Raw genomic sequence first — 21,195 nt, 5'->3', positions numbered from 1 at the left:
GGCGCCTTCAGCGGCCCGCAGCCTGCGTTTGATGTCACTGCTGGCCTCCGCGTTCATTCACAGCAAACACGTCGACCTCGTTGTTCCTGAACAGGACGGACTCTGGTCCCCGTCTGCGCGAAAATATGACAGACGGAAAGGACCCCTCAGTGTCTCTGTGCGAGGCCATCGTAAATGGCACGTTCCCGCAATCAGAAGCCCTCCTGACCTCCGACCTCTCCTCCGAAACCATTCCACAGCTGCTCCGTCAGATTTCGGAGACTCGGCGGCAGATCAGTGAGGAGATCAGAGATGCCAGCAAAGATGATTCTGGCGACGTGGGTCAATGGATTGTGCAAGCCCGGAAGGTCCAGGAGGACATTGCAAGATGCAAACTTGAGTCTAAACGCATCGTCGAGGAGCATCAGCAGCTCCAGGGCCTGAGGGACCAGGCTATAGACTACCAGCGGAACGTGGTGCTCCTCGAATCGGAAATTGAGTTTACCGAAACTTTGAGAAGAGAATTACGAAGTGTCTCTCTAGCAACACAGTCCTTGAGAGAGGTTGAAGATGATCTGAAGAAGCAAGATCCATGCGCAGCTGCCACGAAATTGTGCGAGCTGAATAATACAACCGCAAGCATATTGAGATCGCGTACTTCGACTCTCCTTCGAGACCTCAGGGATGAGTTGTGTCTCAAAACCCGCGTCCAACTTGAAGCCAAATTATACAACCAGATCACGGTGCGCAGAGAACAACAAAAGGCGAGCGTCGAGGTCCTACCAACCGAGCTTGAGGCGAACGCAATCAACTCCGGTACCTTTATACATGCGTTGAACCAGCTAGGCAACTCACAAGAGTCCCTCGAGCTATTAATAGACAAGCTCAGAGCCTGTGTGCTTCAACCTCTCCGACAGTCCTCCCGATTCAAATTCGCCGCTTACGACGTGTCACAGCATAGCGTCTGCATTGAACTCGACAGAGATGGCGCGCCGCTCGACTTGGTGGTTCAATTTGTCCTCGACTTCATCCGATTCTTGCATTCGTCACTGTCCAAGACGATACAATCTGTGACGGCCAAAGCCCTCTTACCTGAGTTGATGACGATTTTGGTAAACGATTGGCTCAATCCAGGTCTACCTACAGATCTATCGACTCTTGATGGACTTGATACAATGCAACAGCAAGTGAGCCGGATTTTGGAAGAATTGAAATCTCTTGGTTGGGAGGGGCAAACTCAGCTTGAGGAATGGAACGACGACATCCACCGGGCCTGGTTGAACAAGCGGAAGGCGGCGACCCTGGACGCAGTTCGAAACGCTTTCGCGTCGTCGAAAGGAGCTCTTCGGCAAGTGGAAAGGGTTGAAAGGCAGGTCATAACAACCGCACGGGAAGAACCGAGTCAAATCGAGGGTGATGCAAATGACTGGGATGCAAGCTGGGGGGACGAAAATAAAGAGGCCACAAATAAAACGGACTCAACAAAGGGTGAAGACGAAGAAGAAGTTAGTGGCTGGGGATTCGATGAAGACGAGGATGAAACCAACCACGACACTACTCAGACAGACCAAACACGCGGCGCTGACACGGAAACCCTAACAAGTCCTGATGAAGAGGAAGAAGTGGAAGAAGCTTGGGGGTGGACTGACGACAGTCCGCGGGAGAAACGACACGAGTCAACGAGTGAAGCCCCTCCAACCCGTTTCAACGGGTCGAAGCAAGCAGAGGAAGTCGAGCAGGAAGTCACACTGACCGAAGTCTACAGCATCACCGAGATCCCAGACCACATAATCGAGGTCATCGGGAGGGACTTGTCGGATGCGGAAGCCATCCAGCACGGGACCAAGCACAAGAGTCTGGAATCGTCGGCGGCATCGCGAGGCTTGCTGGCGCTGCCTACGCTGGCACTTGCCATGTTCAGGGCCACGGCGCCAAGCTACTACGGCGCCTCGCCGACCTTGACAGAGATTCACCGATACAACGACTCGATGTACATTGCGGAGAGGCTTCGCGAACTGACGAGCAACGGCATGCCACACGTCGAGGCGGACATCAAGGCGATGGAGAGGTTCGGGCGGCTAGCCTATTCCAAGGAGATGGAGACGCAGCGCCTCATCATTTGGGATCTACTCGAGGGTGCGCAGGGGTTCGTGTCGTGTACTCAGCCCCCTTATGCCCAGGAGATCGAGAACGCCGTGTCTGCCGTCGTCGATCGTATCCGCACGCTCTACCGCGATTGGAAGCCGGTCCTGTCGACCTCGGCGCTCATGCAGAGCCTTGGGTCTCTGCTCACCATGGTCATCGCCAAGATCATTTCTTCCATCGAGGACATGGACGACATCTCCGAGCCCGAGTCTCAGCGCCTGACCGCGTTGTGCCAGCAGATCGCATCTCTCGACGACCTGTTTCTCTCCACCCCGCCCATCGCCAGCCGGCGTGACCCATCACAGGGACCGCACGAGCCTGACCTCGACCTCGACTCTGAGCCGGGACCTCCTCAGGAGCCGGTGCCCATGACCGCCGTCTACGTCGCCAACTGGCTGCGCTTCCAGTATTTGATCAACATCCTCGAGAGCTCGCTCGTCGACATCAAGTACCTATGGACCGAGGGCGAGCTGAGTCTCGAGTTCAGCGACGACGAGGTCGTCGACCTGATCAAGGCCCTGTTTGCCGAGAGCACCCACAGAAGGAGTGCCATTGCGGCTATTAGAGGCTCGAGGCAGTCACGGTAGGGTGTTACAGCATGCTGCTTGGGGATATCGGCACCGACACCGACACCGACATTGAGCATTACATCGAGCACGAGAATGGACGTACTGGCAACACTGACAAGAAATTGGTCGGGGGGAGATTTGAGTGCAATTCAGCTTGCCTCTTTGGGCCACATTATAATTCCCACGTGGTATAGGTATAGGTATAGGTAGAGGTAGCTAGGTGGGTAGAGCATGGCCATCTGACCGATTGTAACCTTGCGCCTGTCTATATCTGTCTGCCTGCTCGATCACGTTCAGTACAGTGGCTGGACTCGCTCACTGGCTGAAACGAAGCTAGGCTGGGAATCATGGTCCTAGGACCAGGGTTCCTGGTTCTTCGACCAGACCCAAGCGATCACCACAACCGGCATTATTAGAGATCGATCGACAGATCAAGAGACTTTCAAACCAACTATCAAGGCAGTCAAGTGCGAGCCAGCAGGCCACCATTAGGTCCGGTGTTCACGATCCACGGGTGTGGTTGAGCCAGAAAGCTGATAGTAGGTGCAGCTAATTAGCAGAAGAATTTGTACAGCTTTTTCCACGTGGGCCAGTTGCGGCGATCGGCGCGTTCCTGAGCGACGAGATCCTTGACATTGAATTCTCGCTTGCCGGTAAATAGATCCATGTCTCGGGCCTTGAGAATCTCAGTCTTCAGGTACAGCTTGTAGCCGATGTACATGAGCACGACGACCGGGGCGGCGAGGTAGGCCTGGAAGAAGTTGATGGTGAGCTGGGAGGTACTCATTGAGCGCCAGCCGACGGGACTGAAGCCGGTCCAGAACTGGGCGATCAAGACCAGGCAGTTGAAGAGAAAGCCGACCCACGAGCCGACGACGCCGACGGGCGAGCGGAATGCGAGCTCGTCCAGCGTGTGGCCCTGCAGGCGCCAGGCGCGGCGGAAACGGATGTGAGCGAGGCAGATGCTGCCCCAGGTGAAGATGGAGCTGAGGCCCGACAGGGCTATCATCCAGTTGAACGCATCTTCCTGTTTGTGCGACGCCCCTAGGAACGCTAGCAGACCGAGTACCGAGGCGAAGATGATGGCGTATAACGGCCGTCCTTGCCGGTCGATGTAGGCTAGGAAGGAGGGCGCCTGGCGCTGTTCGGCCAGGGCAGCCAGCGTTCGCGACGACCCGTAGATGGATGAGTTGCCGACCGATAGCACGGAGATCATGATGACCACGTTCATCACGGATGGGAGCACTTGAAGCCCGGCATTTTGGATCGAGATGACGAACGGCGATGCTCTTGACAGCCAAGGAATGTTAGTGGGTAGCTCTGACCGTGTCCGAAGCTTGGTCGTATTTAGAAAATGGGTTCATTCTGGGGTAGAGGGAGGGGGGGTCTTGTGAGAAACAAGATCGAGGGTCAAGGGTCAAGGCCCGACGTACTTTGCATCAGCATTATTCTTGCCATTTAGTAGTCGGGGATCGTCGTAAGGCACGAGGGTCCCAACGAGCAGCAGGCTGACCACGTAAAAGAGCGTGATCCGCCAAAATACCTAATTATGTGTATTGTTTAGTGGGAAGATGGCGGACAGATCCATGATAGGACGGGACAGGTCTGACCGGAGACCAGAATGACACATACCTGCTTGATTGCTGAAGGCAAGGCTTTGCGCGGTGTCTCCGTCTCCGCGGCGGCCAACCCAACCAGCTCAGTGCCGGCGAACGCAAACGCGGCTGTGACAAATGTACTGCACAAGCCCTTGAATCCATTGTGGAAGGCTCCAGGGTGATGCCACAGCCGGAAGCCCATATAGCTCCCGTCGGGGCGGCCGACACTGTCATAGCCGCCCATGATGTTCATGAGAATCCCGAGCAGGCTGTGTGTAACATGATCAGTATTGTGTATTGTGAGAACCCCCAGTGTTTTTGTAGGCAGTGGGTCTCGTACATGTAGCCTATGACGGCAGTGACTTTGACAATGGAGAAGACGAATTCCGCCTCGCCGTATCCTTTGACGCCGAAGAAATTGATTATGATGATCAAGATGAGGAAGATCGACACCCAGGCAGCATTGAGACCGAGGTCTTGCACCTGCATCTCTCGCGTCAGCCACTCACTCACTCCAAGGACTTCATTCGAAATGATGACTTGCCCAGAAATCGATCGTGATCGAGGCGGAGACAATCTCCAGTGGCAGCACTACTAGCCACTGCATTGCGTAATTCCATCCCATCGCGAACCCCCATGCCGGGTCGAGAAATCGAGTCGAATATGCTGAAAACGATCCTGCGACCGGGAACAGCACAGCCAGTTCGCCCAGCGCTTGCACGGTGCAATACATCATGACGCCCGTCAGGCTGAAGGCCAGTAGCAATGAAGCCGGCCCTCCATAAGCCAGTGCCTTGCCGCTGCCCACGAACAAGCCCGTGCCGATACTGCCACCGATGGCAATCATCTGCAGGTGTCGCCCCTTCAGCCGGCGCAGGAGAGGCGACATGGCCGTGGCCTGCGCCGCAGACTCGGCATCGTAGCTGTGTGAATGGGCGGCGCTGAAGGACGCCGATCGGATCACGCTCGCATTGGGATCTCGCCTGAAACTCTCCGTCACTCGCCGCGACCACTTCCTTTTGATGTTGATATTGGCCATATCTCCCTCGTACGCAGACGGTCCTGGGGAGGATTCTGCACTCCAGCTCTTCTTATCGTCCATCTTCGTAAGGCTCCGTTCATCGTCGCGCAGAGGCGGGAGAGGTGTCTGTCGTCGTCAATGGCAATGGCGGTGGCGGTGGCACGCAGACGCTCATGGCGAGCAGCAACTGGGGAATTGGCAGCAGGGGAGAATAGGAATGGGACGAGAGGAAAGCGAAGAGCCGACAGAGCACTGGGTGTTGGAGGTGGCCGGTGAGGCCACCAGATAGTGATAGTAGTAGTAGATAGGCCGGTCCCACTAGGCCTGACCCTGGCCTAAGCCTTTCTTCCTGATAACGAAGACGCAACGTTACAACGGCATGTCGCGACAAGCATCGAATGGCAGGAGTGCCAATTTCAGCCACTCACGTGATGCAGACTGGACACTAGGTACCCAGGTACCTATACTGATTACCAGGTAATGTCTGTAGGGATACTCTGTATTAAGATTGTACGGAGACTGGTGGTACGGGGCGTAATATCGGTCAAAGTACTTATGTTACAACCATTATGAATGCCAGTCAAGTGTCCCTGCTAAGCATGCTGGGCAATTATATTGCGCTCTTTACAAATGGCCACCTTCCAAGGGAGTGCGCTCCCGGTCGTCAAGTCGTTATACGCCAAAAGGCAGAGTGTTCAGGAGGACGAATCGAATCTTGTTTTCGTGATTCAAGTAGGGTCCGTCCCATCTTCGGATCTATGGTCGCTGGACGTTGTTGGCCCAAACGGATCCGAAAGACGGTTTGTCTTTGCGAAGCGATCTCCATGCAGCGACAAATCTTCTTTGGGCGTATGCGTCCTCGATGGTGCGTCTGCGGTCTCTTCGGCGCTGGGTGGACCAGCATTGGTCTTTGTGCTCATCACGCTTGGGACATTGCGCGAGCTCAATCCTCGTGCGAGAGCAAGTCGATGTGCGGCCTCTCGTTTTTGTTTGATTTCCAACTCTTCTTCCCGTTCGGCATGTTCCTCTTGTTGTTTGAGGTCATGCAGTGTAGGAGGTTCGGATTGCTCTCGCAAAGGGCTCGGCGAGACCGGTGCAAGGCTCTTCTGTGATGAAGACCGCTGACTCTTCATACTGGGACTGGCCAGCGATTTTGATGAGGGAGTACGTGTTCCCCGCCGTGATACCCCGGGCCGCTTGCTACTCGAAGTTCTTGTCTTCCCACTACTTTGATCTTCGTTCAAGCCTTGGCCAGTCATGCGCCGAGTCAACATGACTGCGAATTCGTCATCAAGAGGCACGGCGTCCTCTTCCTCGTCGCCCATGATAAGATCTCCTCTAGAGCTGAGAGAATTCATGGTTGATCTGGAGCCGGCGGTATCGCTCCTCTGGCGGCCGTGACCCTTGCTCCATTCCGTATCATGGTCCTCGTGCTCTTCTATCAGCGGCTCTCTTTCAGAATCCCTTACTCTAGCGCCCCCAGGGTGCTCCTGCAGATCAGCAGCTGAGGGCTTGTACCGCAGCTTGCGCGCCCCAATCTTCCAAGGAAAGCGTTCCAAGAATCCCAGGTAGGACGAGCCAGGGATGATGGTCGGGTCTTGGTGTGGGTCTGGCTCGAGGCCAGTAGGCTTTAGTCTTCCCCGAGAACCATAACTCATAGCCCGCTGCCGGCGTGGTTGACCGGAACGTGGCGCTCGGCCGGCTAGAAGACTGTCCAACTCGTCATTGCCCCATCCCAGAGAGGTGTCGGCGAGAGCCTCATCGTCGTCCCAAGCATCGTAAAAATCAAAATTCAGTTCGGCCCTGCCACGAGACCTCCCTCTCTTGCGGCGCAGGTTGTCTTCTCGGTTCGGGAAACATGGACGGGTGCAGTCGTAGAGGCAGGATTTGAGTCCGACCAGGCAGGGATCAATGTATAGTTGGGTGAATGTGTAGATATTTTCCTGGGCCGCTTGATTGGCGGACTCAAGGTTGTGAGAGATGTTATGGAGGGTCTGGCGGAATTCAGGATTGTTCATCTTCGAGGTGTGGAAGGTGGTCAGGTCGTAGGGACAAGTTCTGGCGCAAGTGCACAAAATCGAGGCGTGGACCGAGGCGCTGAAACCATGCGCTGGAGTCTCGCAAGGGCCATGCTTGGGACAGTGGTGGTTCAAGCGAGCGCCATGCCTGGACGGTGAGGCGGAAGGATTGTTGTGTCTGGGGGCGGGATGGAGGCTGGGACGGAGATGGGGACAATCACCAATATCTCACTGAAGTCCATGACGATGACGGAATATGATTGGCAGGGACGGATGGTCCACGTGATTTCCACCGTGCGTCGGATCCGGAGAAACTGTTTATCCGATCAGACGTCCTTTAAACTGACACCTAGGTATGTACAGAGTCGGCAGACCACACATCACATGGAAGGTTTCAGTAGTGCTTGAAGTGCAGTATTTCTGGAGAGCTTCATCAAGAGTATGGATTAAATGTTCCTCCCCAACGGATTGTTCATATGGTCGAGAAAGCTTGATAGAGCTACACCTTACAAGCCATCTCTGGCAATTATTTTCTTCAGCACTGGTGTTGGCAGCCGCACCATATAAAGACAGGTGAGGTTGTTGAAGGGTAGCCTAGCCCCTTTTGGCCCTCCCCCGGTGTCACGATGGCGCCCTACAAGCCGGTCAACTGTTAGAGCTGGTGTCAGTCGGCCGATTCATTCAGCGGCGACCAAGGCGTTGGCGAAACCTCCCACACTACCAGCTACTCAGCTGGTGGCAGCACCTCGGGCGCCGCTGCACTGATAGAAGCGGTCTTGGTGGGCTTCGCCATTGGGGCACAACAGCCAGGCTGCCACCAACCTTGTCGTTGTCGTCTTTATCTCTCAGCCATCGGAGTCCTGCTGACACACCCTCCCGGTGTCGGACTCAACTAACCTTTGGCATGGTCCCATACACCGGCATCGCGAGCAACGACGCCATCGACGACCATGCCGGCCCCCTTGTGAGAACCGTGTTGGATGCTGCTTTAATGCAATCAGTGGCGAGGACAGAATCGACGACGGCTTTGGCGGCGCTCCCAAGCACGGCACCGCTTCGTTGGTTGCCGATTATGTTGATGCTGACGGCACTGACCTCTCCGACTTCAGAGTAGGCATCATCTAGTATGCCTTCGACCGGGAGGTCGTGCATGGAGGTATGCCATTGACCATCTCTCGGCCACTCTGAAGTTTAGGGAGCTGGGTACCATCGTCGTAGAGGTGTCCATTCCTGGCCACTGGCTGGAAATGGCCATCCGGACCATCCAGCATCGCGTCTCAGGGTGCTTGACTCTTCTGAGTAAAGTATGCTCGGTACACAGGAGATGACAAAAGTGCTCATCAAACATCCAAGTGGTGCCGGGTGTCGATCATAATTGTCAATCCAACACCGGGAGCCAGCGACTTGACCATGATTCGGTGTAGTTCCTCCCCCTGTATCACCCCATCGGCTCGAAAATCCACAGGGTAGATGACTTGGTCGCGATTGCCCTCCCCGCCATCATCTCCTAGGGCCTGCCCACCGTGGCCGCTGTAGTAAAAGAAAAGAACGTCGGAGGGGCGAGCATCCTGCACTAGCCAGTGCATTGCCCGGAGGATATTCGCTTTGGTAGGTTGGGAATGGAGTCCGTACTGGTCATCAGTGAGGGTAACCATGTTCTCTCTTGGATAACCAAAGGCCTGGGAGAGGTAGGCAGACATGTTTTTGACGTCGTCCACGCAACCCTGCAGCTCTCCACGCTGGCCGAAATAGTTGATCCCGATCAATACAGCCCTCCGTCGTCCTCGGCCGACGAAGCCCTCCGGAAAGGAATCGGGATCATTCGACGGTGTAAGCGCAGCCTCGAGGATGGGATAGTTGCCGGGAGATAACCCAGGATCAAACGATCGGTTGGGGTCTTGCGGCGAGAGTTTTGGCAGCCCCATGGAGCAAAGATTGGTCGAGGAAGACACCTTTCATGCTATCAGCGTAGACACAGAACACGGAAGCACAAGGCATCCAGCCATATCGGCCGAACAACTTGCGCATAGGAGCCATGTTGATATATGCTTTGACGGATCCAGGCAGACGAAGGCCAGTGCAGAAATCAGTGTCATTTGGCAGTTTCTTCAACGGCAACTAATCTCAAAAGCGAAACCGCAAACGAAGAGCCGGAATCTGCTCCATCACGGCTATTGAAGTTAAAGAAGAGTGCCGACGCGGTCTGTGCAAAAGCTGGAGTACCTTACTAGGAAGGTAGAGTGGTACGTCGGGTATCTAGGATGGGCGCAGGAGCCCGCACGCCTGTAACCACCTACGTATAGGTAGCCACCTGTAGGTGCCTGTAATTGCCTATAGGTGCCTGGGGACGCAGGATGGGTACGGGTGTCGGGCACCTAGTTGGGAGATCTCTGAAGCGGCGGCTGGTCTCCGCGGAAGTCAATTGCGAGCCACAGCCTAGTCGGAAGAGAAAGCCGGAAAAAGAGGGGATATCTCGGGTAACTGACCAATCCGGTCTACAAGGTCAGCGGGGCCACGACGTCAGTAAGGTCACAGCCACCTGTGCCACAGTCGCCCACCCCGAATGGCATGTACGAGTAGATGTAACGGTCACCCTCGTATCCGTACCTTCGTATCTACTATTACCAACTACAGGTAGGGAGCCCCGCACGTGATTTAGGCAAACGCCGGATTCCGGAACAACTGTTTCACCGACAAGTCTCGCAGAAGAAGGCAAACTCTCAACCCAAAGGACCCTCCAGGGAGTGGTAGGGTACGAGTAGTACCACCACTACCGAAAACCACCTCCGCTTGCACCTCACCTCTCGACCGATTCGTCTTCGCCGGTGCTCCTACCAATGGTCCACTACATCCGCTTCCTGCGCACGCCGCAGACTCATGTGGGCAAGAAGACGAAGACGGTTGACATCGCGGCAGTGGTCGCCCTCACCACCGATCTCGGTGATGCCTACTACGCCCAAGACATCGATCTTGTGGTTGAAATCGTAGAAGCCAACCGTCCTCACGCCGTCCTCCATTCTCACACCTTGCCCTGGCAAGCGTCTTCGAGGGCTTTGAAATTCACCGTCCACTGTCCCTCCACGTACACTTCTCGGTCGGCACGGCTCCATGTAACAACCAAGGCGACCCAAAATGCATTTAGTCTCTTCACCGTGCCCAACATTCTTGACGTTTGGAGCCCAGTGTTTGTCTTGTCTGACAAGCAGCGCACGGAGCCGGTGGTGGAACGAGATCTCCTGCTTCCTAACAAGAGCCATATTCGCATGTGGGAGGAGACGGGTGACAGCATTGCGCGACACGTGTGGTAGGTGACGTTATCTGAGGTCTGAATTGACTGACCGAGACTGCAGGGATGCCGGCCTCGGCTTTCTGATGTATTTTGCCCAAGCCCTGTCACCGTCCTCAGCTACGGGCATGTCCCGTCTGACGTCGCTGATGAGGTCCAGCAAGGCAAGGCGACTAAAGGTGCTGGAACTCGGGGCCGGCTGTGGGATTGTCGGCGTGGCCTTTGCGCAGCTGGTCAAGTGTGACATGCTCCTCACCGACTTGGAGGATGCTCAGGAGATTCTGGCCAGCAACCTTCGCTGTGCCTCGCCCATGGCGGGATCGACTCTCCGATGCGAAGTGTTGGACTGGTCTACAGGGGTTGAGGATAGCTGCAATGCGAAATACGATCTCGTTTTGGTTTCCGACTGCATCTACAATCCAGACAGCAGTCTTCATCTGGTAGAGACTCTCAGACAGCTGGCCACTCGTACCCCGGGCTTATTGATTCTGGTGGGATTCAAACGACGACACCAGGCCGACACCATCTTTTTCGAGCGCATGCAGCAGACCAACTTTGCCATTGTCGAGCAAGTGAACATTCCATTGCCTCATACGCTCACCGACCATGACGCCGACGTTCCTACCGGCGAGTTTTATACCTATTGTCTCCAACCCACTCTGGCCAGACCGGGCTGAGACGCCCTGCACTTTCCACTTCCGGTCCGAGCAGTCCTAGACGAGTCCATAATTGACCGGAACGTGCCTTACCGGCGCTGCATGATTGACGATGGCGGTCTACAGAGCCATGCCCACCCTGGTCATAGGAAGTGACCCGCTGGGACTGTTGGAGTTGGCGCGGGAGGCAGGGCAAGCAGGGCAAGGCAGGGCAGGGCAGGGCAGGGCAAGACAGGTCACGTGCCACGTCACCCGGTACCGCACCGACCGGGGAGGGCAAATTCCCGCACACAACGAAAAAAAATCCTCGCCCGTCGCGATCGATTCGATCTCTTTCGACGAATTGAACGCGTTGGGATTGCCGGCCGCGTATTCCTCAGTCTTTGCCGTGCTGCAGCTTCGGGTTTGACGACATCCCCGGTCATTGGCCCCCACCAACCACTAAATAAAATTCCTTATCGACTGAAACAACACACACCCAAGCTCGTCCATTTTCCCACCATCTTCGCCTTCACCGACACTGTCACCGTCACCGTCACTGCTTGTTCCCCTTTCACAGCCAGCACCTGTGTCCTGAATGAGGCCCTGCTTCACCTGGACTCTTCTCTAGTTCGCCTTTGGTGGTCCAAAGGCACCCCATAACACGGCTTCGACATCGTTTTGCCTCCGTTTTCAAACTGCATCGTCTTGCAAACACCGACATATTCTCAACACTCGTCCACCACCTGCTGCTGAAGTCATCCACCGCCATCCCGCTGTCGTCCTTCGAGTTTGACTCCCCGCCCCCGCAAGCCCATTCATCTAAGCTGCCGCATAGGTCGACACTCGAGGTTCTTCCTCTTCGTGAGGGAGAGTCGGTGAGGCAAAGCCAACGTCCCATAGGAGCGGAATCGCGGAAACCTCCCTAACATCTGCCGGGGATTTCTTTCAACCCATTTGACTTGCCAAACCTGTTGCATGGTTATGGCACCTTCCGCGATCGCCATTGACGACAAGGAAACCACCGTTTTGAACGACAGTAAAGTCGAACTCATCGACAACAATCATGGCGTCGAATCCGATGTGACTGGCTTTGCCTCCAAGGCACTCATCCAAAAGGTCCTCAAGGAGCAGATTGCCCGGGTCGACGTCGACACCTGCGAGCCGGGCGAAGAAGATGCCTTTTATGTGGCGGATCTAGGAGAAGTGTACCGCCAGCACCTCCGCTGGAAGCTCAATCTCGGTCGAGTCAAGCCCTTTTACGCCGTCAAATGCAACCCGGACCGCGAAGTGCTGCGCCTGTTGGCGAAAATGGGCACCGGCTTCGACTGTGCGTCCCGGGCCGAAATCGACCTGGTGCTCGGCTTGGGCGTGCCTCCCAGCCGCATCATCTATGCCCAACCGTGCAAGACCAAGTCGTACTTGCGGTATGCTCGCAAAGTCGGCGTGGCCCAGATGACCTTTGACAACATGGACGAACTACGCAAAATCAAGGACTGCTATCCCGATGCCGAATTGGTCCTCCGCATCCTGACCGACGACTCGGCGAGTCTTTGCCGGTTCAGTGCGAAATACGGCGCCAGCTTGGACGACGCGGCCGAGTTGCTGCGTCTGGCCCAGGAACTCGAGTTGAACATCGTCGGGGTCAGTTTCCATGTGGGCTCGGGAGCGAGTGACCCGTGCTCTTTCGGGAAGGCGGTGCAGGATGCCCGCTACGTGTTTGACCAGGCGGCCGAGCTAGGCTACGACCTCAAATTGCTCGACGTTGGGGGCGGGTTTGTCGACGAAACGTTTGAACTATTCGCGGCGAATTTGAATGAGGCGCTGGAGGAGCATTTCCCGCACGGCGTAAGCATCATCGCCGAGCCCGGTCGATACTACGCCGCCACTGCCTTCACTCTGGCCGCGCATGTCATTGCCCGACGAGAAGTGTTGGTGGATCGGGATGGGGGGAAAGGATACATGCTCTACTTGAACGACGGGGTGTACGGCAATTTCTCCAACATCATCTTCGACCACCAGCATCCCGTGCCGCAGGTGCTATCGACCGCGGCCACAGCCGGCAGCGACAAGCTGGTCGAATACTCGATCTGGGGACCGACATGCGATGGAATCGACGTCATCGCCGACCGCTACTTTTTGCCCGGCGTCCTCGACATCGGTGACTGGTTGTTCTTCGAGAACATGGGAGCGTACACCAAGTGCTCGGCCACGCGGTTCAACGGATTCAAGGATGATCATGAGGTCATTTACATTTCCAGCGAGCCTGGGGCGTCAGCACTTCTCGGATATTGAAGTGATCAAGGCCAAGCCCATGTCGGGGACGACTCTTTGGAGGGGTAGCCTTGGTTGTTGTTTGTCTCCTTTTCTATTCCAAAAAGCCAAGGCACTGGCTGCTTGGAGGAGCTCCCTGGCGCTCTACGCTCTACCGAGTACACTGGGACCCCAGCCTAGCTGCAGAGCTTTTCTCTTTCTCTTTCTGTTATCACACACTCATTTCACACGGATTTGGACTTGGACTGGGGACTGGGGACTGGGGACTGGGGACTTTTACCCATTTATCTAGATTAGAAGAAATCCACCACATCTCCCTGCACTGTACTGCAAAGGCAGGCAACGGGATGGTTCAATTCATACGACCGTGAGATGCGGTCTGATATCGTTGTCCTCTCTCTCCTACCTCCCTCGTATCTTGCCTGACTCCCTCCACTCCTCCAGACCACATCAGGCCCGCGTCCTCAAAAAGGATAGCCAGTCTAGGTAGGCATGTATGAGAGGTGGTATCACCCAACACTGAACATCAATGGCCTTGGCCAGCTTGTGCAGCCAGCAGCCTAGAACTAGAACATCAATGGCCTCGACCAGCTTGTGCAGCCAGCAGCCAGCAGCCAGGCTGCGGGACAACTTCGATGCCTGCTGAGTCCGAGTCTCAGTCACTATCTCTCAAAGGAAGGAAAGCAGCGCCCCCGTTTGCGCTGTTCGAACCGTCCCATTGGCTCCCAACTGATTCCACCCCCCTCCCACCTGCGTTTTGAAGCTTCCACAGCCAGAGGCCGTACACGGCCTTCTCCAACAGGGCTTAGGCCAAATGGTTCATTTCTTATAATGCAGCTGGATGGGGTCCTCGGAATATAAAACAAGTTCCTACAATGCAGCTGGACGGGGTCCCCTGAATGCGGAAAAGGACACAATCCATTGTTATTGTCTGAATCGTTCCCACCAATTAGGCTTCTCTAGGCCATTCTATTTTCCCTCCCACCAAGTAGGCTTCTCTAGGTCATCCTGTTTTGCCTCCCACCAAGTAGGCATCTCTAGGCCATCCTGTTTCCCCTCCCACCAAGTAAGCTTCTCTAGACATCCTGCTTCCCCTGCCGCTCTGGACTGGAGCCACAAAGATCGGGTGTGAGTTTGCCGGACAGTAAGGCAATATCGGGCACGAGTTTGCTAGCCAGGAAGGCAGTCTCGGTCTCGCTATGTGTGGTTTCGGTGTGGGGCTTTAGCCAAAGAGCCCCTTCGAAGCATTGGTGATAGTACCCCGCATACTCCCAGTCAATGATGGAAACAACATCTCCCATCTGCGGGCTGCAAAGAATATTGTGTTAGGCCAAATCATTGTGACAGAAGCAGAAAATCTCTGCTTGTGCCTGTTGACTGACCCATTCAGTATTGGGAAACATGTCTGCAACTCGACGAGGTGGGATGACTTCTCCGCTCAATGTCCCGTTGACTCTTGATCGGAGACGTGACAGCTGGGGAAGGACCACTTGTTCGATAAACTCTTGGGCCTTCTTGACTGCTGCAGGGCGAATGTTGTCGGGGAGATCGTCAAGAGGGATTCCATCAACATATTCCGTCAGTACCGACCAGCAGCCATCACGATTTTCAATAGACAGTGCTTCGGGGACGGGGATCGTGGTGTGCGTTTTGATGAACCTCAACGTCTGGTACTCGTTCTTGATTCTGGCGGCGGATTTCCAAGGCGTGGTTTGTTTTCCATATAGATTCGTGTTGGATGGGATTTCTGTCTTCCTGAAGGTATTGTTGTCAGAGTCGATGCAATATTTCCTTTCATATGTTTCCCATTCTTTCACTGTCATCTTGATCCACTCGACGCTTTCCAGGTCGTGCTGTTGTGCAATGGCAGAAGAATGGCTGTTGTGCAATGGTAGAAGGATGGCTGTTATGCAATAGTAGAAGGATGGCTGTTATGCAATAGTAGAAGAATGGTTGTTGTGCAATGGTAGATGGATGAGTAGTAAAGTCAATCATGTCCCCAAGCGAGGCTTTTCGTGAACTGACGAGCCAGCGTATACCCCTCTTTTTGGGTCTCTGGATTGATATATTCGTATTTTCTCTACGTACATGTCAAGTAAGAAACTTCCTTCCCCTGAGGTCATGTTTACTCACGAGGCTTGCCCGATCGGCTTTCTTAAGCGGTAGAATTCGAGAGGGATGTCTTCTGACTGTAAAGCGGTACAACATGCATTCTTTTCTAGATCGATGACCAGGTGAAATCGTCTATCGTTCACCCCTCCCAAGTGCACGTAATGGTCTGTTGTCCAATCGTATTCCTCCTCACGACTGGAGTAACCGGCGAAATGAAACCAATCCTGAGTGATCATCTGATAGTCGTCGTGCCAGTGCTCATGCGCACGAATTATGACCCGTCTGGGATTCTGGAAGCCTGATGTCGAAGTCGAAGACATAGGAAAATTGCTGGAAAGGGAAGACCCAGAAAGGCGGTGAAGTTGGTTTGAATATCAATCTTACTCACGGCCTATTCTGACTAGGCTTCTTTCTGCAGCTTTCAATGGGTCGTGATCCTTGATTCGCTGTACCCGCAGAATATCGTACAGGGAGCCAGGAAGGGGGAAATCGCGCTCATTTACGCGCCGTCCCTCAGCGGCCGTGAGGCACGAGATTGGATGGATGGGATGCGAAGCTCCCGCCAACCAAAAGTCAGCACCAAGATTGGGTTGTTAGAGTCTGAGGGAGAGATGGAAGAACGTCAGTCTTGATGGTTTTGAGCGACAGTTTCAAAGCAACTTGCTGCATTGAGATAAATTGCTCCGACCAACACCCATCAATGATTCCCTGGAAAGTCAGTCCACAAGTGTTTGGAAATTCATTGGCGCTGAAATTTGCTTCGGTATACGCCGCTGTCTGGTCGTCGTCTAGTCCTGCCGTCTCGATATGATATGGAGTGATGCCGGTCTCGATCTGATACACCATACACCCAAAAGCGAGTATCAGAAGTAAATATGGTTGGAAAGCACAGCCAAGTGCTCCGTACATAGATCATGAATATTGGTGCTTTGTCCGTACAGCACTGGCTTAGAGAAGACATACCTACTACTCCGTACATCTTGCGACGTTACACAAATGTGTTAATCAGGCATCCCTCACTCGGTCTCGGTCAGTAGCAGTAGCATGGTTGGACTCCCCCGCAGGGCGAGATTGCCAAGCTAAATTGGTAGATTATTAGAGTCATTGTGTCACTGTCTTTATTACGACGATAAACCCATAAGGACTAATGTAAGATCGAGGTGTTTAAGGGCTACGCGTGCGGGAGTAGAGGATGCTAAAAGCGGCGCCCATGACCGCTGTTTTCGGCGGCCATTTCACCCACATGTTGAAGTACTGTATTAATACTCTTACTCGGTACTCCGTCATATGTGCGTACTGTACCTACCCAGGTATATATATTTTATGTAAACATCCAATATTCTCTGTACAGATACATTATTCTCTCTACCTGATACATGACTACGACTACGACTACATCTTCTACCCAGCCACGCCTCCGAAGACTTTAGAAAGCCTCCCCTCGAGTCTGTCCATCTACCAGGACCACGAATAATATAGTCCGAGCCAACATCGACATCGTCGTCGCCGCCAGCTCGGCAGATGGCACCCACCCCCGTGACCATCATCACCGGGTTCCTGGGAAGTGGCAAGACGACGCTGATCTTGAATTTGATCCCGCAGTTACCCAAGACGTACAAAGTAAGTACCTAAGTCATAGTCATAGTCATAGTCCTGGGACAGCCATTCCAACCCAACCCAACCCAACTCAACTGTTCATTCAGCTCAAGGTCTAAGGCCCAAGGTGCCTGGTGCCTGGTGCCTGGTTGGTTGGCTAGTCGGTTCCTCAATTCATCCTCCTAACACTTGTCCTCTCCAGCTCGCCCTTCTCAAAAACGAATTCGGCGATGTCGCAGTCGACTCACAACTGGCCGGCTCGGCATCCATCTCCGGGGTACGGGAGCTGTTGAACGGCTGCATCTGCTGCAACCTCGTGGGTCAGCTGAGCGAGGCGCTCTTCCAACTCCGCGACTCGGTATCGCCCAGCCGCATCATCATCGAGACGTCTGGGTCAGCGTTCCCGGCCACGCTGGCCATGGAAGTCAACCGGATCGCGCGAGAAACGCCCGGGACGTTCAGTCTGGACGGCGTGATCAGCGTCATCGACGTGGAGAATTGGAAGGGCTACGACGACACCAGCTACACGGCCAGAATGCAGGCCAAGTACACGGATCTCGTGGTCTTCAACAAATGGGAGCTGGTGGACGACCGCAAATTCGACGACGCGCTCGACCGGCTCGGCGACTTGGACGTGCAGGTGGCCTGGGTCAAGAGTGATCGCGGCTGGGTCGACGTCGATCTCATTCTGGGCATTGATGGCGCCATGGTGCGAGAGCAAGGGTTCCGAGGCGCGATTGAGGCGGGCGATACGCAACATGGAGACCAGCATGGAGATGGGACTAGGCATGATGGGCATGACGACCATGGTCACGGGCACGGGCACGGGCATCATCAAGACGAAGTCGAAGTCCTCAGCGTGGTTCTTCACAACACCGACCAATCGCAACCACCACAAGGCGTGGTTCTGCAGTCGTTTGAAGATCTGCTCCTCTCGGCGCCCAAGGACGAAGTCTATCGCATCAAAGGGCTCGTTCTGTCGTCCAAACCGCCACCTGACTCGAGCGGCGCCCTGAAACCCAGCATCGCCGTCGACTCGGAGGGCCAGAGCCTGTATGTTTTGAACTGGGCGTTTGGGCGCTGGACGTACACGCCGCTTCCGAGTACGGCGTTTCAGGCCATGGACAAGGCCAGCGCGAGGTTGACTTTCATTCTGGCCCGGGGCGAGTCGAATAAGTGGACCAGACGGTTGGAGAGGGGCGACTTTGTCGCATTGGAGGGCGAAGATGGGAAAGAGGAGAGGGGGGTATTGAAGATTGAAAAGATTGGGTGAGAGCCCCTCCTCGATGGGGAAGATGATGAAGATTAAGATTGAAAGGCTGTATACGTAGTCAAGGATATGATGCCAACGGTAACGGTGATGGTAATGGTGGCTATTTAGTAGAGAAGAGACCTGACTCGACTCTGGCCTGTTCATACCTAACGCACGCATACATATACCCATACCCATTATGGACGCATACCCATTATGGACGCTTATGATATGATATGACATGACGGGACGGTATTCAGCTGAATACGCCGAATCTGCACTGCCTTCAAAATTGGCAGCCATTTGGGACTGTGGCCTTCACGCGACTTAGCTCAACTTCGGCTCAGCCTCGATGCCAATTTCTGGTCTGCGACCTTGCAGAGAAGAGACACAAAATCAACGTAGAGAGCTGTCGTCCTACCAACATGGTCGACCAGTTCACCGAAAGTGGCATCTTCCAATGCACTCAGTTCTTCGTGCACGAGCGTAGCTTGGTGGAAGGGGGCGTGCTAGTAGCCCACAGGACGGCCATAACAAGAGCTAGGTACTGCACCAGGCTGCATCACCTTCATCTTCTAGGCCGGTTGGAAAGAGGCATGTCAAAGTCCCTCTTCAGGATTTCCGACCACACATTTCGCCTACCTGGCCACGAAAATCTAAGAGACGAAACTTTTACCCCTATGCTCTCCGATCATCTCTGTCGATGGGACTGTAGAAAGCGTATGAGCAACTGTCTCAAGCTGCTTGTTCGCTGGTATATCTAGGTATTGCATCGAGCTGAAGATGTTGACGTGCTTAGATTCCTTTGGGCAAATAGTAGAAGCCCCTGTTCGAGCTGATGCGTTACGTGCTTGGGCGCCACGAGAGTTCCACTACGGAACTACATGTAGTCAACAGTGCAGACAAGTTTCACCACGCTGGCTATCTTTGGGCCAAGTGTTGCGAGGGCGGGAGAAAGGAATCGGGAACTTTTCCTGCAGCCAACATACATGTACGTTTGGCACACTCACTATTAAATCGGCGATATGTGCATCATCTGAGAAAGGGCCCGTTTCCCAAAGTTCTTTCGAATTCGCCAGCTCAGTGTCAACACCAACATTGCGAGCGTGAGCGTGAGCGTGAGGTGTTGTGTCACAGAAGGAGCAGAGAGCTTAGCCTAAGCCTAATTATCAGGTATCTAGGTAGGCAGGTGCCCCGAATGGACACCTAAGTGTAGAGCTAGAACATAGAAGGATTTTGCTTGGTCCACGCCTAGGCAGCACCGACCACTCACATCCGGCGAAGCTAAATACGTCTCTTATAATTGCAAAGCTCGGAATTTCTGTCTACAAACAGCCGTTTCAGGACACTTTGGCGGAGTGGTTAACGCGATGCCCTGCTATTAATCCAGTCTAGGCATTTCCTTCGGGAGCGCAGATTCGAATTCTGCAGGTGTCGTTTTTTTGGTGTAGTTTTTTTTCTCTTCTAAGCAGCCTGTAGGTAATTTTAATTTATTCTTTTTATGGAAAGCGATTCCTGACCTTTTAGATATAGAGCTACTTTACGCAATTTGCAGGTGCTTCAGCCCACGAAATCCCGGTCCTGTTGTATTCACCAAGGCACCAATCTCATCTACTACGGAGTACTCGCTACAGGATTTGCTACAGATTTTCAGGAAAATAGTGCATGTCCTTTGGGGATAGACACCTAATAGTAGAATAGAATGGAACTGGAATGGTAGGGTTATATAGTACACAGCATAGCACACAGTATAGAGCACAGCATAGCATATAGCACAGTATATAGCACACAGCACACAGCCTATATCGCACACAGCACAGCATACAGCACAGCACCGACAACCTACCACCCACCACACCACACTTTACCCAATCTAAGTAAGCATTCGAAAACAGACATCATCATTACACCTATAACCACACTACAACAAACCTCGAATCTCACAACAAAGCTCGAATCTCCCCCCGACCATCAAGTCCCAGAAACCTCACGACCTGGCCGAGATGATCGAACCCCCAAAACGCCTCGACCTCGCCCCGTGCATTCCGACACTGGAACCAAGGCAGGCCAAAGGCGCCTGCGTCCAGCGCGCGGTCCGTATTGGCAACCAACTGCTTCTTGACCTGCGGCGAGGCAATTCGGTCAAGACCGTCGCGCACCACCTCCTGTCCGAGCACTTGAGACAAGATGGGCCCGAAGACGGCGGGATCGGCCAGGTTGGAGCGTCGGTCTCGGCCGATGGCGACGTCGTCCTCGTCCGTCCAGAAGGCCGCATATAACGAGTCCAGAGCGACGGGGAGCAGCTCGGGGCGGACCATGTCCAAGGCGGTAAGGAACCGCATCATCGGCAGCGTCGGTTTTGGGAAGCCCGGCGGGAAGGTGCGAGACATGGGGATGTGGAATTGGTCGGCCCATCGGAGGCGCTCGGTGTTGATCCATTTGTCTTTGTTGCGGATCTCGAGTGGTGCGCGGTTGTCGCATGCTTTGAGGAGGCCGCCGAGGAGGATGGGGGTGTATGTGATGGTGAGATTGGCAGATGAGAAGATAGGGGAGTTCTGAGGGAGAGATGGAAGAATGTCAGTCTTGATGCTTTTGAACGAAGAGCAGAATTACTGGTGGTAGTGGTAGTGGTAGTGGTAGTGGTAGTGGTAGTGGTAGTGGTAGTGGTAGTGGTAGTGGTAGTGGTAGTGGTAGTGGTAGTGGTAGTGGT

At 54.2% G+C, this 21,195-nt stretch overlaps 9 protein-coding genes across 9 annotated transcripts; 4 read left to right on the top strand and 5 right to left on the bottom strand.

The window, feature by feature from the left end:
* Window positions 1-125: 125 nt before the first annotated feature.
* A1O3_07656 (uncharacterized protein) lies at window positions 126-2,711 on the top strand (the record flags this gene model as incomplete). Its single annotated transcript, XM_007737763.1, has 1 exon — window positions 126-2,711. One exon carries the CDS (start codon window positions 126-128, stop codon window positions 2,709-2,711), a length of 2,586 nt encoding a protein of 861 aa, XP_007735953.1.
* A 535-nt stretch (window positions 2,712-3,246) lies between these two features.
* Window positions 3,247-5,393, bottom strand: A1O3_07655 (AAT family amino acid transporter; the record flags this gene model as incomplete). Its single annotated transcript, XM_007737762.1, has 5 exons — window positions 3,247-3,982; window positions 4,127-4,236; window positions 4,326-4,560; window positions 4,632-4,767; window positions 4,832-5,393. 5 exons carry the CDS (start codon window positions 5,391-5,393, stop codon window positions 3,247-3,249), a joined length of 1,779 nt encoding a protein of 592 aa, XP_007735952.1.
* A 647-nt stretch (window positions 5,394-6,040) lies between these two features.
* Window positions 6,041-7,330, bottom strand: A1O3_07654 (uncharacterized protein; the record flags this gene model as incomplete). The annotated part of the gene is made up of 1 exon (XM_007737761.1): window positions 6,041-7,330. The coding sequence occupies one exon, from the start codon at window positions 7,328-7,330 to the stop codon at window positions 6,041-6,043; it is 1,290 nt and encodes a 429-aa protein (XP_007735951.1).
* Window positions 7,331-8,670: 1,340 nt separating this feature from the next.
* On the bottom strand, window positions 8,671-9,255 carry A1O3_07653 (uncharacterized protein; the record flags this gene model as incomplete). Its single annotated transcript, XM_007737760.1, has 1 exon — window positions 8,671-9,255. One exon carries the CDS (start codon window positions 9,253-9,255, stop codon window positions 8,671-8,673), a length of 585 nt encoding a protein of 194 aa, XP_007735950.1.
* Window positions 9,256-10,167: 912 nt separating this feature from the next.
* On the top strand, window positions 10,168-11,293 carry A1O3_07652 (uncharacterized protein; the record flags this gene model as incomplete). The annotated part of the gene is made up of 2 exons (XM_007737759.1): window positions 10,168-10,634; window positions 10,681-11,293. The coding sequence occupies 2 exons, from the start codon at window positions 10,168-10,170 to the stop codon at window positions 11,291-11,293; spliced, it is 1,080 nt and encodes a 359-aa protein (XP_007735949.1).
* Window positions 11,294-12,229: 936 nt separating this feature from the next.
* On the top strand, window positions 12,230-13,546 carry A1O3_07651 (ornithine decarboxylase; the record flags this gene model as incomplete). The annotated part of the gene is made up of 1 exon (XM_007737758.1): window positions 12,230-13,546. The coding sequence occupies one exon, from the start codon at window positions 12,230-12,232 to the stop codon at window positions 13,544-13,546; it is 1,317 nt and encodes a 438-aa protein (XP_007735948.1).
* Window positions 13,547-14,601: 1,055 nt separating this feature from the next.
* On the bottom strand, window positions 14,602-15,348 carry A1O3_07650 (uncharacterized protein; the record flags this gene model as incomplete). Its single annotated transcript, XM_007737757.1, has 2 exons — window positions 14,602-14,826; window positions 14,908-15,348. 2 exons carry the CDS (start codon window positions 15,346-15,348, stop codon window positions 14,602-14,604), a joined length of 666 nt encoding a protein of 221 aa, XP_007735947.1.
* Window positions 15,349-17,158: 1,810 nt separating this feature from the next.
* A1O3_07649 (uncharacterized protein) lies at window positions 17,159-18,506 on the top strand (the record flags this gene model as incomplete). The annotated part of the gene is made up of 2 exons (XM_007737756.1): window positions 17,159-17,257; window positions 17,436-18,506. 2 exons carry the CDS (start codon window positions 17,159-17,161, stop codon window positions 18,504-18,506), a joined length of 1,170 nt encoding a protein of 389 aa, XP_007735946.1.
* Window positions 18,507-20,425: 1,919 nt separating this feature from the next.
* A1O3_07647 (uncharacterized protein) lies at window positions 20,426-20,875 on the bottom strand (the record flags this gene model as incomplete). Its single annotated transcript, XM_007737755.1, has 1 exon — window positions 20,426-20,875. The coding sequence occupies one exon, from the start codon at window positions 20,873-20,875 to the stop codon at window positions 20,426-20,428; it is 450 nt and encodes a 149-aa protein (XP_007735945.1).
* Between the last annotated feature and the right edge of the window lie 320 nt (window positions 20,876-21,195).

The sequence above is a fragment of the Capronia epimyces genome, assembly GCF_000585565.1.
Source record: "Capronia epimyces CBS 606.96 chromosome Unknown aczIQ-supercont1.6, whole genome shotgun sequence".
Lineage (NCBI taxonomy): Eukaryota > Fungi > Ascomycota > Eurotiomycetes > Chaetothyriales > Herpotrichiellaceae > Capronia > Capronia epimyces.
The sequence above is the reverse complement of the archived record's forward strand: the minus strand, read 5'-3'. Positions and strand labels throughout refer to the sequence as shown.